At 37.3% G+C, this 16199-nt stretch overlaps 2 protein-coding genes across 22 annotated transcripts in view; one reads left to right on the top strand and one right to left on the bottom strand.

Moving 5' to 3' along the window:
- Nucleotides 1-133: 133 nt before the first annotated feature.
- On the top strand, nt 134-8656 carry LOC111246562 (uncharacterized). Of its 11 annotated transcripts, none has more exons than XR_015324599.1 (6): nt 134-360; nt 1109-1218; nt 4251-4436; nt 4828-6528; nt 6651-6988; nt 7674-8656. XR_015324599.1 is itself a non-coding variant. In XM_086984763.1 (5 exons), exons 3-5 carry the CDS (start codon nt 4831-4833, stop codon nt 6655-6657), a joined length of 477 nt encoding a protein of 158 aa, XP_086840889.1. In that variant the 5' UTR covers nt 1225-1521; nt 4251-4436; nt 4828-4830; the 3' UTR covers nt 6658-7617. The 11 variants fall into 11 exon arrangements, 1 of the variants encoding a protein (XP_086840889.1); XR_015324597.1 differs by lacking the exon at nt 134-360 and adding an exon at nt 420-656; XR_002671711.2 differs by lacking the exons at nt 134-360; nt 1109-1218 and adding an exon at nt 1225-1521 and having other exon boundaries at nt 4828-4962; nt 6191-6528.
- A 79-nt stretch (nt 8657-8735) lies between these two features.
- Pdxk (pyridoxal kinase) overlaps nt 8736-16199 on the bottom strand; it is an 8221-nt gene continuing 757 nt past the window's right edge. For 2 of the 11 annotated variants that reach the window (XM_086984754.1, XM_086984755.1), the window contains exons 2-9: nt 15228-15450; nt 14068-14209; nt 13766-13842; nt 12183-12294; nt 11767-11933; nt 11146-11248; nt 9504-9692; nt 8736-9386 (exon numbers count right to left, since the gene is read on the bottom strand). In XM_086984754.1, coding sequence (XP_086840880.1) covers nt 9280-9386; nt 9504-9692; nt 11146-11248; nt 11767-11933; nt 12183-12294; nt 13766-13842; nt 14068-14209 — 897 coding nt within the window. In that variant the 5' untranslated portion in view covers nt 15228-15450 and the 3' untranslated portion in view covers nt 8736-9279. Of the gene's footprint in view, nt 9387-9503; nt 9693-11145; nt 11249-11766; nt 11934-12182; nt 12295-13765; nt 13843-14067; nt 14210-14558; nt 14733-14778; nt 15120-15227; nt 15605-16199 lie in introns of those variants that run through there. The other 9 variants (XM_086984756.1, XM_086984757.1, XM_022797183.2 and 6 more) reach the window with 7 other exon arrangements.

The following is a 16199-nucleotide window of genomic DNA, read 5'->3' as shown; positions in this document are numbered from 1 at the left end:
GCAGCAGCAGAAGAAGAAGATCAATGATGGAATGCCACAGCGGGCGCTTGGATTGAATGTGGAAAGGGGACTGACGGTGTTGGCGTACGGTATTCGCATTCGCACGATTCGAACTTGCGACATGGGCAGCCAGATATATTATTGACAGAGGACGGAAAACGAAAGGACCGTGCGCAAACTGATGAACGGCAGAGTAGAACAACGGAGAAATGTAGGGAAGCTGTTATATGTCGGTGACCATGATGATAAAATCTTCTAGTCAAACAATAACTCTCTCACTCGGAGTTCAGACTCACATCGGAGCTGCAGTCATCATCACCGCTGTATACCATTCGTGAAAGTTCGAGATGGTTCGCGAAGGTACTCAAAAAGGGGTGGAGAGGGTGTGTGAGAAGTAGATCTCAAGCATAAAAAACAGAGAGAGAGAGAGAATCGGGTGGATGTTACGATGTTTGTAATTGGAATTATACGCATTAATGAATGTGATTTTTCTTCATAGTTGTCTTTGTAAAATTGAATTAGACCAGTTTTCTAGTCGCTACTTTCGGCCGTTTTCTAATTAAACCTATTTTTATTTTATCATTCGAAAAAATGGAAGGACGTTCTAATTGAACCGGAAGAGGACTTTGTTGCAAACGTTTATCAATAGTAGTTACGTAAGTTATTCTCAAACGACGATGATATATTATACTATTTCTTCTCTAAGCATGATTCGTAGATGTATTGTGAAATAACTGTAGATAAAACAAGTCAGAGAATCAGCATTTTTGTCACACATGGTATGAACATATATGCTCGTCTTTCGATTGATCGACTCAGATGTTTTATGTGTGAAGTAAGTTTGTCACAAGCTCTTTACCGTTTACAGTCGTTTCGGATAACGCAACGGAATGAATAAGCTTGACACTTGGGACATATTCAGAAAAACTGATTTATTGGTATCTGTAGCAGGGCTGTTTCTGGCTAAGATTGTGCGCCGGACGGAGAAAAAACACTGCATGTGAACAGTAGTTTGGCCTAATTTTCTACGCTCCATAGTATATCCAACATAGCTCTTACTGCTACGCAGATCTAGTCAGACCGTACATTTCCTTCCTTTTTTTCTCAGATGTGCTGTAGATCTGGCATGGGCATTCTGATGAACGCTAACAGAATCAAAATTACCTCAGAGAAAATATATCACAGATGGGAGAGTCTACCGATGACCCACCGCGCAAGGTACGCCTGATACGAACAAACGCAGTTCTGTCTTACAGTGGGCTGCAGACCACTACCAGCGATCTATTCAACTGAGTGCAAAAACACGAGATAGTTGGTGCGCGCTCAGACAGAGACGTTATATCGTAAAATTGAACTGCGCAGCAGAGGCCGATAGACGTTCTTGTATATTAAATACTGCCGCGATTAGTTGGCAGTGATATATATGATACTATAGAACTGCCTAGTGCGTTTCGCGTAATGTGCGGGTTTTGGAACTTACAGCGATTTACATGGGATTAGTACATCAAGCAACAGGACCTTGTAAGACTTTGTGATATTCTTTTGTATCAACTAGAACTGTACGCATATTGTTTGTGGGGCTGAAACCCTTCGACGCCAACCTACTACGACTATAGTCCGAAGTAAACTAAATTACAAAACTTTACATCTATGTTAGTTTCACAAGTATTCACTTAGACTAAGTCTTGTCAAGAATATTTGACAGTTGCTGTCAGCCATTACCGTACTGCAGGTACTGTTTGACGATATAATAAGTTGCTTTGGCACAGGGCTGCTCCTCTTGGATACATAAAACTGACATAATTGAAATTCTAATAAAAGCTCGCGTCTTTTGAAGAACAGCCGGTTGGTAAATTCTCAGCTGGCAAGGTTAGGAAAGCCTCTAGTAGAATCTCGCTAAGGACGAAACGAAAGACGTCAACAAAACGCAGTACGATCATTCTAGAAAGCCTTTTAAAGCTATAAAAACAAGTAATTATCCAAAAGGGAACAATACCTTCGGGAATAAATTCGAAAATAAATGAGACATGACGACTTTACAAAGAGGGAGGCTGTAACGCTGAATCTCATACCGACTCACAGCATAATAGGTCAGTGTTTGGCCTTTAGTTGGAACATAAACTGTCCCGAATCTTTAGCCTAAAAAAACGCTGCATTTTGTCGCATTATAGCATCTAATTAAATTTTTTACAATTTGCTCTCATTTCTCAGTCAATTTATTTATTCTGTTTTGCGGGAAATAGTCCGACGTTAAAGAAAACGTTCAACCAGTGTTCAAGATACTCCTGCTTGTCAAACGTAGTGTTATGAATTTAATCTGCCAGTAAATCGGGAGAAGTGTTGATTCGTCAGCACGAGATCTAGCAAATATAATGGTTGTAGAAGAATCTTTCATCCAAGCAGGTTACTGTAGGCCGGCTTTCAGGATTTTTCTGTATATGGCCTTCCATTGACGTAGAGGGAGATGATCTGGCTTGTCTTTCAGCCCCTTTCTGTGGGATAGTATCCTTTCGCCCGATAGGACTGGGTCTGGTAATTAAAATAACTACCAAACTCAGTCCCATTTCTAGCTTTTTTTAAGTATTCCTCAGTGTAGAAGGCTCTTGTAGACCTACTAAACACAATTCATGCTTTTTACTAGAATGAAGACACTAGTCTTCGTCACTCATAACAACTCTGCGTAAAAACGACCCTTGTGGCTGCGTGTTGGCCAGCGCTAGGAGAAATGTTGATAATGCATTTTTTACTCAGTTTAGAGGGCACCCAGACTCCGCATTATTAAATAAATCTTTTTATTGCAAGATCCTTGCTGATGGTCATACGGAAGCAGTTCATTCTTTCGGCCCACTCGCGAGTTGTTCGCAACCATTTTTAAGCAGTTCTTTTACGCATCGAGTCCGTACCACACACGGCATAAATAGCCTAGACTGCCTCTTGACCTTGAGAGAAGGTGAAACAGAGAAGCTGTCAAAAATACCTTTTTGTTTGATCAGGATGAACATCCATTCTTGGAATCTGATGAAATAAAGTTCTGTTCCATGCATATCAAGCTTATACACTCTTGAATAATATAGAGAACTAAATGAACAAGAGAACCGGTAAACAAAAAGCAAACGATAATTTAAGGAAAGCGTGGCTGTTTATGTTCTAGCGTCGTATTGATTAGTATAAATCAATAATTTTTTTATATCGTTGAGATTAATTTAGAGTGTAGTTGCATGTAATTTTTATAGTAATATGGAATTTCGAGATACATCAAGTTCAATATTTTTGTCCCTCTTGCATAGAGCCTTCTGCATAAAAAAAACTACCTTTGTACAGAAAATTGTTGTGCAACGATGAAATTAACAAGTTAACTTGTGTGGCAATCACTTTTGATGTATTGGTCGACAATATAAGTAACGGTAACAACAAGGGTCGTAAACTCCCGATTGCGCAAATTTGAAGTAATCGAACAAAGGCAAGATGTGCGTTTCATAAGGACGATCTGAGCTAATAAATAGAAGAGATGTCCCTTGACCGTTTTTGTATGAATGCGTTTAGCTCTAGCAAACTAGCGACGTAGGAATTAAAGTTGGCATCGCCTCTATCAGGTCAAGGCTCCTGAAACTACGTAATTTGAACATAATGATTTCTTCTAACATGTATAGCCTTGTTCTATTGTATCGCGTACCGTGAATTTTCATAATTATTTCCGTTCTTCCGTGTGCTGCAAAAAGTTTTCGGCTCGCCCATGAGAAGCGCGTCGGTACTAAATGGAAAAAGGGTACTTGGAACCACACAATTTACTTGCTTATAAGAATGTTTTTACATTAGATCCAGAATTCGCCACTTGCTTTATCATGTGTCTTCACCGTCACGTTCATCTTCATCATCACCTCCATCTTCATCGTCACGTTCATCTTTATCGTGACATCTGTTTTGAGGATTAATAGTCGTGTTAAATTTCACCCTTATATCCATCCACCTTAATCTTCCCGGCGTATTTACCGTCACGTCACACCATCTTCATCGTCAAATCCGTCATCGTCCGTCCGCCAACGGCACTTCAACCAAAAGATAACTAATCTAAAACTTGGCTAAAAGCAAATATAGATAAAAGGAAAGCTTTTCCCTGGCCAACTCTGTACCTGGAGTGATTTATAGCTTTCTAGCTCTGGAATCTTTCATTTTCTTTTTTTAATTTTAGACTTATTCTTTTTTATCGATGTTTAGTTATATGTATTTTCTGAATTTTCTTTGTATTTTAGACAACTGGATAACATGGCTCGAGGAACCCGTAATAGAATCGCACCAAAGGCTGACTAAAGGACAGTAAATAAATGCAAGCTTAAAGGTTCTCATGCGAAAAGCCTTAGTCAACTTCTACACATAAATTTAAAGGTGATATCGCCAAAAATTCAAGCCATTTATAGCTGCTATAGAAATGAAACAAGGTAACTCTATTCTTACATCATTATATATAAAAACTATATAGATATTATATAGATAAAAAATATATATAGATTTTTGTTACGCACGACAAAAAAGATAACAACCTTACATACATGACATGCGTACATTACTGACAATATTATCTGTACAAAATTATTTAGCTAATAGATCTCAAAATGTATAAATTAGGCGAATAGTATTAAAATTAAGTAGGGCTGAAAAAGCAAAGTAAATTCAACCTAAAAGAGAGTGCCGTCCTTACAAATCTACTCTGAGCTTCTATTACTTGTGTTTGGACGGGGAGCATTACCTGTACATTTAGAACTGTATTTTAATATGCCCTTCTTAAAGTTACGCCATCATTTTTCCTTTTGGTTTTCGTGAATGGGCCAGTCTATGAATAGGGATTACGCACCGTACATCGTCACCAGAAAATTCGAAATTCAACCGGCTGGAAGTCAACTGCCCGGCGAAAAGCGAATGTGTTCATTAACACTGATAGCGCATTCTACAACAGGAACGTCTACTGTAAACAAAAACATATTTTTATTAATGCTAATGTATTTAGAGTTATTATTTATTATTATTATATATGTTATTATTATATAATTATAATGTAATGTAGAGTACGTATAATCATAATATAGTAGAAACGCAATCATTGCATTAAAATATCTGGTCAATATATGAGGACCTACGCCACACAAAATGTATCAACTGTGCTATTGCCTTAGTAAAAGTAGCTGTAAAAATAGTTGCTAGTTGGTTAACAGTAGTGCACTACCTAAATCTAACTTAATGCATCAGAATAAATATGGAAAAGCTCTTCCAAGTAAGACTTATTCATTACTTAGCTTTTCCGCGGGATTCGCAATAGCCAACGCTTACAAAATGAGCGTGGAAGAGCATGCAGTACCTAAGAGTGTCTGATACGTTAGATGTCTACAAACGCTGTCTTTGTTGACAAATTGACTTTTCTGTACCCAGTTTATTAAAAACAGTTGACATTTGTAGTACCAGTCGTTGCCAATCACGTGCACTGTATTGTGCAGGGCCTTTCAATGGAGTAAGGTGTCAAACCAAAATAAAAATAATGCGTTTGGGAAAAGTAAGCTCTAAGTAAAAAAAAAAACATGTGTTCAAACTAAAAAAATTTTTTTACCAAGCAAACGCATTTTTTTAACTGTGGTATTACGTTTCGTTATATTGTAAGCCTGTTGATTCTCCATTCTGGTCTTATCAGACGATTATTTCATTGCGGTGTTTTGACCTTAACAACTGAGTGCATTCTCATAATTTCTTCTGAGAAAAAAAGGTTATTTTTTACTTTTTACATTTTTATTTTTTGCAATTAGCACTTTGATAGACCTATCAATGCCTTTGTTAATTGCGAACATTAGCGAGACTTTCGTGACCGTGAACTGTGCCGTTCTATAATTCAACACAATACGATATTTGATTTCAACAACTAACGCAAGAAAGAAATGTACAGATACTGTGCTTATGCACCCATTAGTCTCGTAGATTATAAGAAAGAGCACAGCCTGTAGGGAGCTGCGTTAAGCTCAGATAATTTGTTATTGATTTAGGTCGATGAAGTAGACTCAAAAAGTTCGGGCAGGGCCATTACATGCTCGCTCAGACGTACTTCCAAAAGTGTCTTTTTTTTATCAAGTTGTTTATAATCAATTCGCTGCAAAACCAGGATTATGGAACACATTTTTTAGATTCTACTCTGTCTGCGGCTAATCGACAGATCCCTCATCTGATCTCGAGGGAAACGCAGTTGCTTTCGCAGCTAAAATCTGTATGCGTTATGTCAGAGCCGTCAACATCTTTTACCATGTTTGAACGAGGAAGGGTTGCTAAACACAAACGGAAAAAAAGACAAAAAAAGAGGATTCGATCAATCGTGATACATGGCGCCGGTTCTGACTCTGGAGACAGTCCAAACGCAGAGTGCAGGGTATCCGGTCACTCGGAGCTTAATTCTGAAGAAATTAAACGATCATATAAAATCTACATGGAAGCTGTACGGTTAGGCCTTGTGCCCACACAACAAGATCTCGAGGAGCGCGTAACTCTGGCTAACAGGTGCGTACTTCTTTAGTATGATCTTTCGATTTCGAAATGAATGAAACGAATAGTCCAATAGTTGAAGCTTATTTATTTGATGACCACATTACTTGTTTTTATTTTGGTTTGTTCTTTTCCAGAGCTTAGTAATCGAAGTTAACACTCCTTTTTATTAGGCTAAAGCGTGTGATTATCGGTTTCTACGTCTGTACGATGGTCCTGTCGTACTTAGTGATATGGCTTCTCATATTTGCCCTAATTCTTCCGTTCGCGAGTATTCTGCTGCAGAGATTTGCTCGAGAAGCTCACCGCTCCGTGAGTTCAACTTCTGAAAGACCCGTTTTCGAGAATGACTACGAATCGAATTATCCGGAATATTCGAATATGTGATTGGCCGATATTAGTCATAGGACGCCGATGCAGGTGTTACCATACCGTCGCTGTTATTTACAATGCTCTCAACAAAAGCTAGAAATCGGTAGGCGCCTAAGGTCTCGCATTTTTTCCATACGTTCATTGAATGGTTATTACGTATAATTGATGGTAGACTCTGCAATCATTAGAGACTCGAGGCCATTTAGTGTGAAAAATTTTCTGTAAAAATGTAGTGCTACGCTTAAGAGGAGATATGATTTATGAATACGACTGTTTGAAAAATGGCTTCATAACAAAGATATTTGTTTAAAGCATGAGCACTTTAGGTATTTTTTTAGGAGTCGTGAATGGGCTCGAAAAAATTATAAGTTGGCTTCCCAAGGGAATCTAAATATGATAGTCGCGCGGTGATTTTTCACCACCTTGGCTCGTTGATTCGGCTGCCGTGTAAATTGTCTAATTATAGTTACATCTAATGGTCGCTCTGCTCATTGAAAATGCTTTCTGTTGTAACAGAAATAGAAGATGAATGTCCGCGTTCTACCTGGCAAAAGGTCGATCTAGAATCTCCTAAAACACTGCAAATTCTAGCAATATTTTATGATACATACAGTGATAGGGTAATAATCGAAGTAAATCTAACACAAATTAACTTTCTAGCTATACATAGCTGCAACACAAATGTTCTTGAATTCAGGTGTTTTATTTCAAAATAAAAATTTGTTTACTCTCTTTGCTCGACTCGTGTTTGTCACGCACTACAAGACTATCACTGATTCTTTTTCAAGCTTGGCGCGAATGCTCCAGGAAAGCCACGAAACGCTGGTGAGGAATGGACAAAAAAGAGTGATCCAGCGCAGTCTAATGTCATTGCTGAACATCACGTAGAGCAATCTGCCGAGGTATCGTGCAGCGTAAACTTGTAGTAGTGGTAATTGAAGCACGCGGGGTAGAGTAGTTCAGAAGGCGAATATCTACTCATAAGTTTCCTTTACCAAGAAGCTTTGTACTATTTATTGATATATGCTAACGTAAACTGTGGGTTTCTATGATAATTATAATGAAAAAAAAACATTTAGCTCATTTTATACTGCAAATATACTATGTTTTACAAACTGTTTCATAAGTCTGCGCAAATGACCCTCTATTATAAATTATTGGTGAATTTGGTTGTTGCTGATAAACTATCTTAATGTAACATCAAAACTTGTGCATTAGTGGCGGAAAGCTTCGTAGTTGACTGAACATCATGTATTTTGGTAAACAGTAAGTACAAACAGTAAACACAAAGTAAGTGTAAGTCGCTTACCAAGTTTTCTATCGTGTCCAGCGATTCTAGCATGCTTTATATATCAGTCCTCCGTTTAGGGCTGATATATAAGAAAAAAAAGCCCTAGACACTTGTTTAGCATTTCCTAATTCTTCAGCTTCTTTTTGAATGGTCTATTTGCCGAAGTGGAGGGACAATCTCAATAAGGAAATACAGCCCCTCTCTGTATCTGAACCAACTTATAACGCAGCGGTAATTTCAACGTTTGTTTAAACACTTAAAATAAAAAAAAGGGCTGTGTCTAATACATTTCCTGCGAGGTGTTCATCTCAAACAGTAGTGTCTACATAGAACCGTGTAAGAGACTTAGTCCTCTATTTTTAAAAGACACTTGCAATCTACTTTAATACCTATTTGTCGCAATCTACTTTAATACCTATTTGTCATAATCAGAACTGTAGCATTAAGAACAAATAAAGCTTGAACATCTCTTTGCGTGCACTGATAATGTTTTTTTGAGAGTATAAAAGAGTGTAACAGTATGAGACTTTTTATCGGTGAAATTGAGAAGACAGCTGCATTTGACTTGTAGAACAAGTACATGCTATTTATAATTTTTATTTAATATATAAAGTAGGTATGTTACAACGGTAAATCGTTTTTTGCATTTTTTTTATTAATAAGCAATGCCAGAAGGTAGTATCAATGTATAAGACCCAGTACGGCTAGAGCCGTAATCAGTGGCTTCTTCGCTCTTAAGTTGCGGTGTGTAGTAGTCAAATATTAAATGAGGTTAACACGCATAATCAATAATAAGGCCCTCAGTACTGGAAGCACATAGATTCCTATCACATTTATGTATATGACACGAACTCTTAGACTTCGCTTTCAATTAGATAAATACGGTACGTACCTGACATGTACGTACGTGTTTTAATTACTTACTAATGAAGAACTATGAGGGAATATACGAACAAAAACAGTTTACTGGGATATGAGATAGGATGCCCTGTATATTCTTTCCGATCTTTGCGACACTAGGCAATATAATCAAGGCGTAACTGAGTTAAGTATCCTAACAGATTTTTCATAAAATCCAAATACTGTTTTAACTCTACATAAGTTTAGATTTTATTGGCGGATAACAATAAAGGTGGATCAATAAGTAATTGTCGACTTTGCACCAGGCGAAGCTCCATAAAAGCTGCGGAAGACAGATCGGGTCGATGTGCTGAAACGTTCGCGAATATTATTATTAGTAGTAGTATTAGTAATTGTAGTCTCTTTCTCGGAAGTCATGTAAAATACTATTGCAATTATAATTAGGCGCAATTTACGCAGGATCTACCTTTCAGTTCCTTGGAGAATTCCACTGTATTTTGTAGTATCCCTTGTACGGTACTCAACGCTTTGAGCAGAGCCTTCTCAAGGCACTCCTCGTTGGTTGTCCATGCAAGAATTAATGCTGCAAAAAGATCGCCTGTACCCACGAAGTTGCCTTCTTGCCATGGAATTTCAAATTTGCAGCGATTTCCATCTAAACCGAATGCCATACGCAAAGTAAACGTTCATTAAAATGTAAGAACAAATTGAATACATATAGAGCAAAGCGACGTTAACACGTTTGGTACAAATAAGTTCAACGCTCATGATGCTAAAGATTTAGCAGGTTTTGAAAATTACGACAGGGTCATCATTTATTCAGGCAGCGAAACTGTTCTTGTGGCACACTAGTTGCAATAACAATGCACACTATACACAACGCCTTTATCTGTGACGAAAGCTACTTATTCTGAGTAATTCAAGTTATTATATATTGGATTACCAGAAATTAATGGGCCGTTTTTAAGTCAAAACAGAAGCAAAAATAGAAACAAGCACTTTAATAATTAAACTAAATCTACGACCTTCTACCGTTTTCTTGGCAATACCATAATCTAATTATTTTAGAACTTCTGTAGTTTCTGAAAGAAATTGTAGTAAGAGATTTTTGCATGGTTTATCAGAAACTGACTATTTAACACCTTTAGGCGGGGTACTGCAGACACCGAAAAAGATGGTAGTCTAATAAGGTAAGGTCCAAGCCCTACGATGGATGCACTAAAACTTTCCATCAAAGTCCTTTCAATTTTTGCCAGGCAGCTAAAAATGTACATGGCTTGGCATTGCCATGGTCGAAAATGACCTCTTTTCTCTTCACTATTTTTTTTACAATAATTTGTGATCTTGCTACTTCCTGTAGAGATTAAAACCATCGCTTTACCAATCATAATGCGCGATTTCTTTCCTCTTAAGTACTTGTTGGTGGGTCTGCACTTCATTAACATTTTTCGTAATTTGTAGAGCACTACAACGACCATCTTTTAGATGAAAACTTCTAAAACTAAAGCAACAAAAGTGTCTTTAGGCCGTTTTTATTCGATAACGCATTTGAAGCATAAACATTGCAAATTTTATATGGACTTGAGCGGCGTTTGTCTTCATCCTTTGTATTATAAAGTTGTGCGATATATCGATTTTCTACAAAAATTCCATTCATCTGAGTCAACTTTAACACGCCCTCTACTACCAAATCTCAGCTTTCCGATGTTTTTTGACATGAACTAGCCGACGTGACTTGTATCGCCTGAAATATGACTTTAAAGTCATGTAGCTTGAAAAATGGTCAATATTTCCTTGAAAACCCAATATTCGATCACGGCTTCTATAAATCGCCATTTTAAATTACCACTGAAATTTCGTTTCTTATCGTGGTATCGAATTTCCGTCAGACTCTTCAACAACAGACATTAAAACCGAGATGAGCGATTGCATCTGTTTCGATACAATAAGAACAATTTTTTGGATCCAAGCGAAAGTCACATCAACGTACGCTATACACACACTGGACGGACAATGATATCTACGCTAAGTTCTGAAAAACATTCAGAGATTTTTTTAAAATTTTTACGCTTGCTAGATAAGGCATCCATTGAAACGTCGGAACTAACCTTTTCGGCGTGATGCAATACAGGTAACCACTGAACGATCTGTAAATATGGCAGACGTGAGTACCACAAGAGAAACTCCCAAGTCATGCAGACGCTCGATTGCCTGCCAACAAAGAAAATTAAGAAATAAATTCAGTGTGTATATAGAGACGCATTGTGATCAAGTTCGGTTTCACCTGTATTATTTATAGACTGAGACTATCACTTCGCGATTAAGACAATAGAGACGAGCCGATAGAGGCCCGCATTCCTACATAAGTTTATCTATTGGTCGCATTTAGATGTTGAGACAGCTTAAATATTAAGCAAACAATTATTGGTGATATGTCAAAAGCCGTTATTCTTCCTCATGTCCTATGTTTTAGATAAATGCGCCTCATTAAAAAAATCCATCAACTGTTTTATTCATACCTTTTTTGTAACATTCGCTACCAAAATTAAGTATTGCGAATTATGAAACGTAAATTAAGTTTTTTGGTAAGAAAGCACTGAATTTCGCTATTCGTTAGACAAACATGTGCTAGTAGGGTAAACTTTGAATTGAACTTAAATCGTACTGTCTGTGTGACATTTAAAAAGAAGTAATCGACACGAATTTGAAACGCGGAGTTCTGTATTAACCTTGATGGCATCCTCTTCAGTTTTCACATCAAGTCCCGTGAGTTCACCCAGCTCGAACTGGTTAGGAGTGAGGATGTCACACAGCGGAAGTAAACGAGAACGGTACTCGTCAGTCAGCTCCTGAGGAACATAATATGAGCCGTGATCTCCGAGAACCGGGTCACATACTTTAAGATGATCGAAAAGAAAAACAGCAATAAAAACGAAAACACCCATAACTGATAGCGCAAAAATATTGTAGTAGGCCATATAGTTAGCATACGTTTGCTGTAGTCTGGCATATCATTCTCCTTAATTTTTTTTATTTCAACCATATTTCGAACCAAAATTAATAATATGATCGAAAACAATTATTAAGTAAAATGAATGTACAGGGCTACTGTAATATCAAAAAATATAACCAGAGATGTACTTACAATAGACAACATCCTTGTTATGTTCTTTAATATCCTTGACGATATTAGCAAGCTCGCGAAGGAAGTCGACGCTTACTACGTAACCAGTTATTACGTGGGAGTACTCGGTCACCTGCATATCACCAACATCGTAGAACAGAAACACGCATATTAATCATCAATTCAACCAACCGTTTATTCTTTATTGATTGCCTCTAGTAGATCGTCTCGGTTGTGTCTAGTAGTGTAGGGGCTGTCTTCAAGATGCAAATGATTGTTTTGCCATCAAATGATTAGACTGGACTTCTATTTTAGGAATTATATAACTACAAGACGAGTCATAACGAAGCACGAAATTATAGAAATTTAGAAAAATGCCTCAAAGTACGATCAAACCAGCTACGGAATACATCTCCTATCAGAAGCCTATGTTTAAAAAAATGTTTTTATTGTTGATTGTTAGCTGTCCCTTCTATGACAGGCCTTAGTAGCGCCAACATTGCTTTAAGGACCTGTCAAGTTAAAGAAGGTTCCTATAAAGATCTAGAGGTGCCGAGCTAAAAAAGGATTACTTCATAACGGTAACAGGCTCAGTGAGTGACTCTTAGTACACTGGACCATTACGCAGTTACGAACAAAGTAGACGCACTTTTCCTTATTTCGGCAAACATTGCCAGAACCTTCGAAGCGATGACCTAATTTATTTTTCGTTTTCATTTTCGTTATTGGCCATCGTTATAAGCCATCTGCTTTGATATAAATCTGAAGATCTGTCTTTCAGTCCGTCCAGCTGATGCATAATGAAAATTACAGTCGGTTGATTCCCTTACGCCCAGCCCCCATAGGTTGCAAGTAAAAGAGTGCAATTGCAGCTGTGCATATATATAGCCTTGTCTGTCAGCGTAATCCAGCAGGCCATTTAGAGATACGACAATACAAGCCTAAGAAAAGGCCGACAAAAACCAGTTTTGCTAGCCGAAAAATGCTACACAATAAGTGGCAATGTTAAGTGGCACATACCGCTGGCAGAGATAGCTTCTATAGAGCAAACAGAACTAAGGAGATGATAATTAGAAGTATCAACGACGTCAAGCTGGTTTAGCGCTACGATCCCTAATTCATTATATTTAATAAAACTCGCAATATAGTTCCGTTACACCAGTTCGTTTTTGAAAAGCAGAACTAAAGAACATATAGCCTTGAAAGAATAACTTTCCTTAGAAAAACTTTTTTTTTCAGAAGCAAACTTGCTAATAGTGTCTTCTGATAAAGCCAAGCGATTGATTTTAAATGCACTTATGAAAAATTAACTAAGAAACAAGTTTTCATGCCACTGTTTTCTACAATCAACCTACTTCTCACTCAGTCCCGACGTGTATTTCCACTTGAATAAATTTACTACTGCTGTACTTCGATCCACTAAGATCTGAAATACACAACTTTTACACAACTGCATAATAGCTACCAAGCAATAGCCATACTTACTCGAAGGTAACCAACACTATTGGTGAAAAAAAACCTATATGATTGTACAATTAATTTTTTTTCAAATGAGTGGTTCGTTCTTTCATATGATTTATATTTGATGTAAAAGACATATTTACCTTGTTAAGCTTCAAGCCTTCGAAGAGATCACGTAACTCCATTTGACTCACTTTTGTCCCTTTCGTCACAGGATACCCTAAAGTTATAACCATCTAGTTTGACTCGCAATCTGAATGTTAAGCATAACTGTGAAGATATATATGCTATGAAAATATTCTGCGTTATAACTAATGTTAGAAGAACTGGAACAATAACGTATTATAATTTCTCAAAAAATAACAATGATCTATGATGTTAAAATGGCGTATAGGTGAGTAATAAATAATACAGCTTAGCTATCTTGAATCTAGACGATGCTAACCTGTATGGTTGGAAAATTGTACAGAATTTATGAAATCAACCTCAAAACCGAGTGTCTGCAACGGAAATACAGCACACCGATTTCCTGCATATCCTCGCACGACATGACTTTGTATAGAGAGTACGCGAGGCATAGTAGACATCTGCAAACAATCAGAGCCATATTACCTAGTAACTATTAAACATTTCTAGCAAACACACCAAGAGAGAGCAACACGACAGCCTGGCAACGATCTTATAATACTTCACAGTAGATTCCGATGCGTCGACGCAGTTAAATTCCAAAACGACACATGGCTACCTAAGCACCGAACAACTTCACACCTATCTGCGAAGCAATTCTTTTCAAGTTCTGCACAGTTGGCAAAGAAGTATGCTGGCGGCTTCTAATGCCTATCTAATTTATGAAAGTAATGTTTTTTACATGACGATTTTCAATAATCTTCTGTATATGCTGCGTAAATAATCGTCTGTCGATCTAATACTGCTCACTGTGAAAGGATGTATACGAGAGATTTGCTATATGAGCGTTATTTAGTACTTTCTTCGAGAAATGCGTAACAGGTGATTCCAAAACGATGTAATAAACTAGTCACATGAAGAATTCACAATTAAAAAAGGAAACCAAACAAAACTGCGTAAAGCTAGATGCCTTCTCATTTTTTCACACGTTGAGTATACTCCACTGGCTAAACCAGTGTTAACGTCATACCTTTTTTTTCGCAACGATGACCTAAATCTGTACTGCGTGTTCAAGACAAATTGCGTCACTTCAATAGCACCAGTCACACTGACACCCTTAACACTACAACGTTTAAATATGAAAAAACATCGGGTACTACTTTTCGAATCTCCCTCGCAGAGTAGCCTAAATCAAATTTTAAAAACAGTGATGATCGACATTGACTGGTCCGATATATTTTGCTCGAGAAGTACTATGCTTATTCCTGGTTGCCAGTCGTGGCTTATCTTAGTCATACTAAACTTTACGACTTGCTTCGTCTGGATAATGGAATTTTTCTTTCGCCTAACCTGCACCTATGCATTGTATGTGGACTCACTTTAATCGCAGCGCGTTAAATAAAGATATTAATGAAACGATATTGACTATTTTATATGACGGAACTTAATATTAAACAAAAAATTGTCAGATATACAGACATTTAATTCTTACAGCGGAGTTCTTTGGTCTGCTTAGTCCAGTTGCCAGGCGCAAATGGCAACTACGCCCGCACTAAAGTTGGGTCACCTAGATAAGCGATTGTTTCGCGTTTCACGCTATTTTCTTTACCCGTTCGTCGGCCTCCTTGTGTTTGTTGTTGTGGTTCTCGTTTTTGTTGATGTTCTGGTCGTCATCACAATGATAATTTGATAATGATTAGCACTGTCGAAAAAGAGACGATTAATATGTTCGTTTAAAAAACTTTGTTATCCAGCAGTATTATGCTCAGTATAACAGGCCAAGCTGACCGCTTCTTCTAAAATGGTCTTTTTCAATTCGTGATAATTTGCCGACAGCGAACTTGAATTGAAGCTTGAATGCGTATAAGCCTAAGATAATCTCAAGGGCACACAGATTGATAAATCTGGGCAAGAATGTCTGTATAGCAACAGGTATCATTCGGCAATTTCCATATATATAAGCACGTTCTTATAATCACATTCAATTCGAATAACATTTGCAGTTTAATATTGAACTAAATGCATTAAATAAACAGAGGATATGAGACAGCAATACATGAAGATCGGAAAGGCATTAATCGGTCGATAAGATGCGGAAAAAAATGTTTCAGTACTCGGATGGAGATAACTGCGCTAAACTCATTGCATTTGTCATTCCTAGAAATAGATGGTTTTACGAACACTTGTGACTTGACTATTATCCATGTCAATATATAATTTATAAAATTTAATTGTTGTGATTAAATTTTATAAATTATATATTGACATGGATAATAGTCAAGTCACAAGTGTTCGTAAAACCATCTATTTCTAGGAATGACAAATGCAATGAGTTTAGCGCAGTTATCTCCATCCGAGTACTGAAACATTTTTTTCCGCATCTTATCGACCGATTAATGCCTTTCCGATCTTCATGTATTGCTGTCTCATATCCTCTGTTTATTTAATGCA

This window comes from Varroa destructor, unplaced genomic scaffold, assembly GCF_002443255.2.
Source record: "Varroa destructor unplaced genomic scaffold, Vdes_3.0 BEIS01000003.1, whole genome shotgun sequence".
Taxonomy (NCBI): domain Eukaryota; kingdom Metazoa; phylum Arthropoda; class Arachnida; order Mesostigmata; family Varroidae; genus Varroa; species Varroa destructor.
This window is presented reverse-complemented; position numbering and strand designations above follow the sequence as displayed.

Excerpts from the sequence above, each read along its gene's own strand:
- LOC111246562 (XM_086984763.1), top strand. The coding sequence starts at position 4,831 with ATGAATAGGGATTACGCACCGTACATCGTCACCAGAAAATTCGAAATT. Across the intron at positions 4,963-6,190 it reads CTACAACAGGAACGTCTACT|ATCCCTCATCTGATCTCGAG; the intron begins GTAAACAAAAAC and ends GCTAATCGACAG.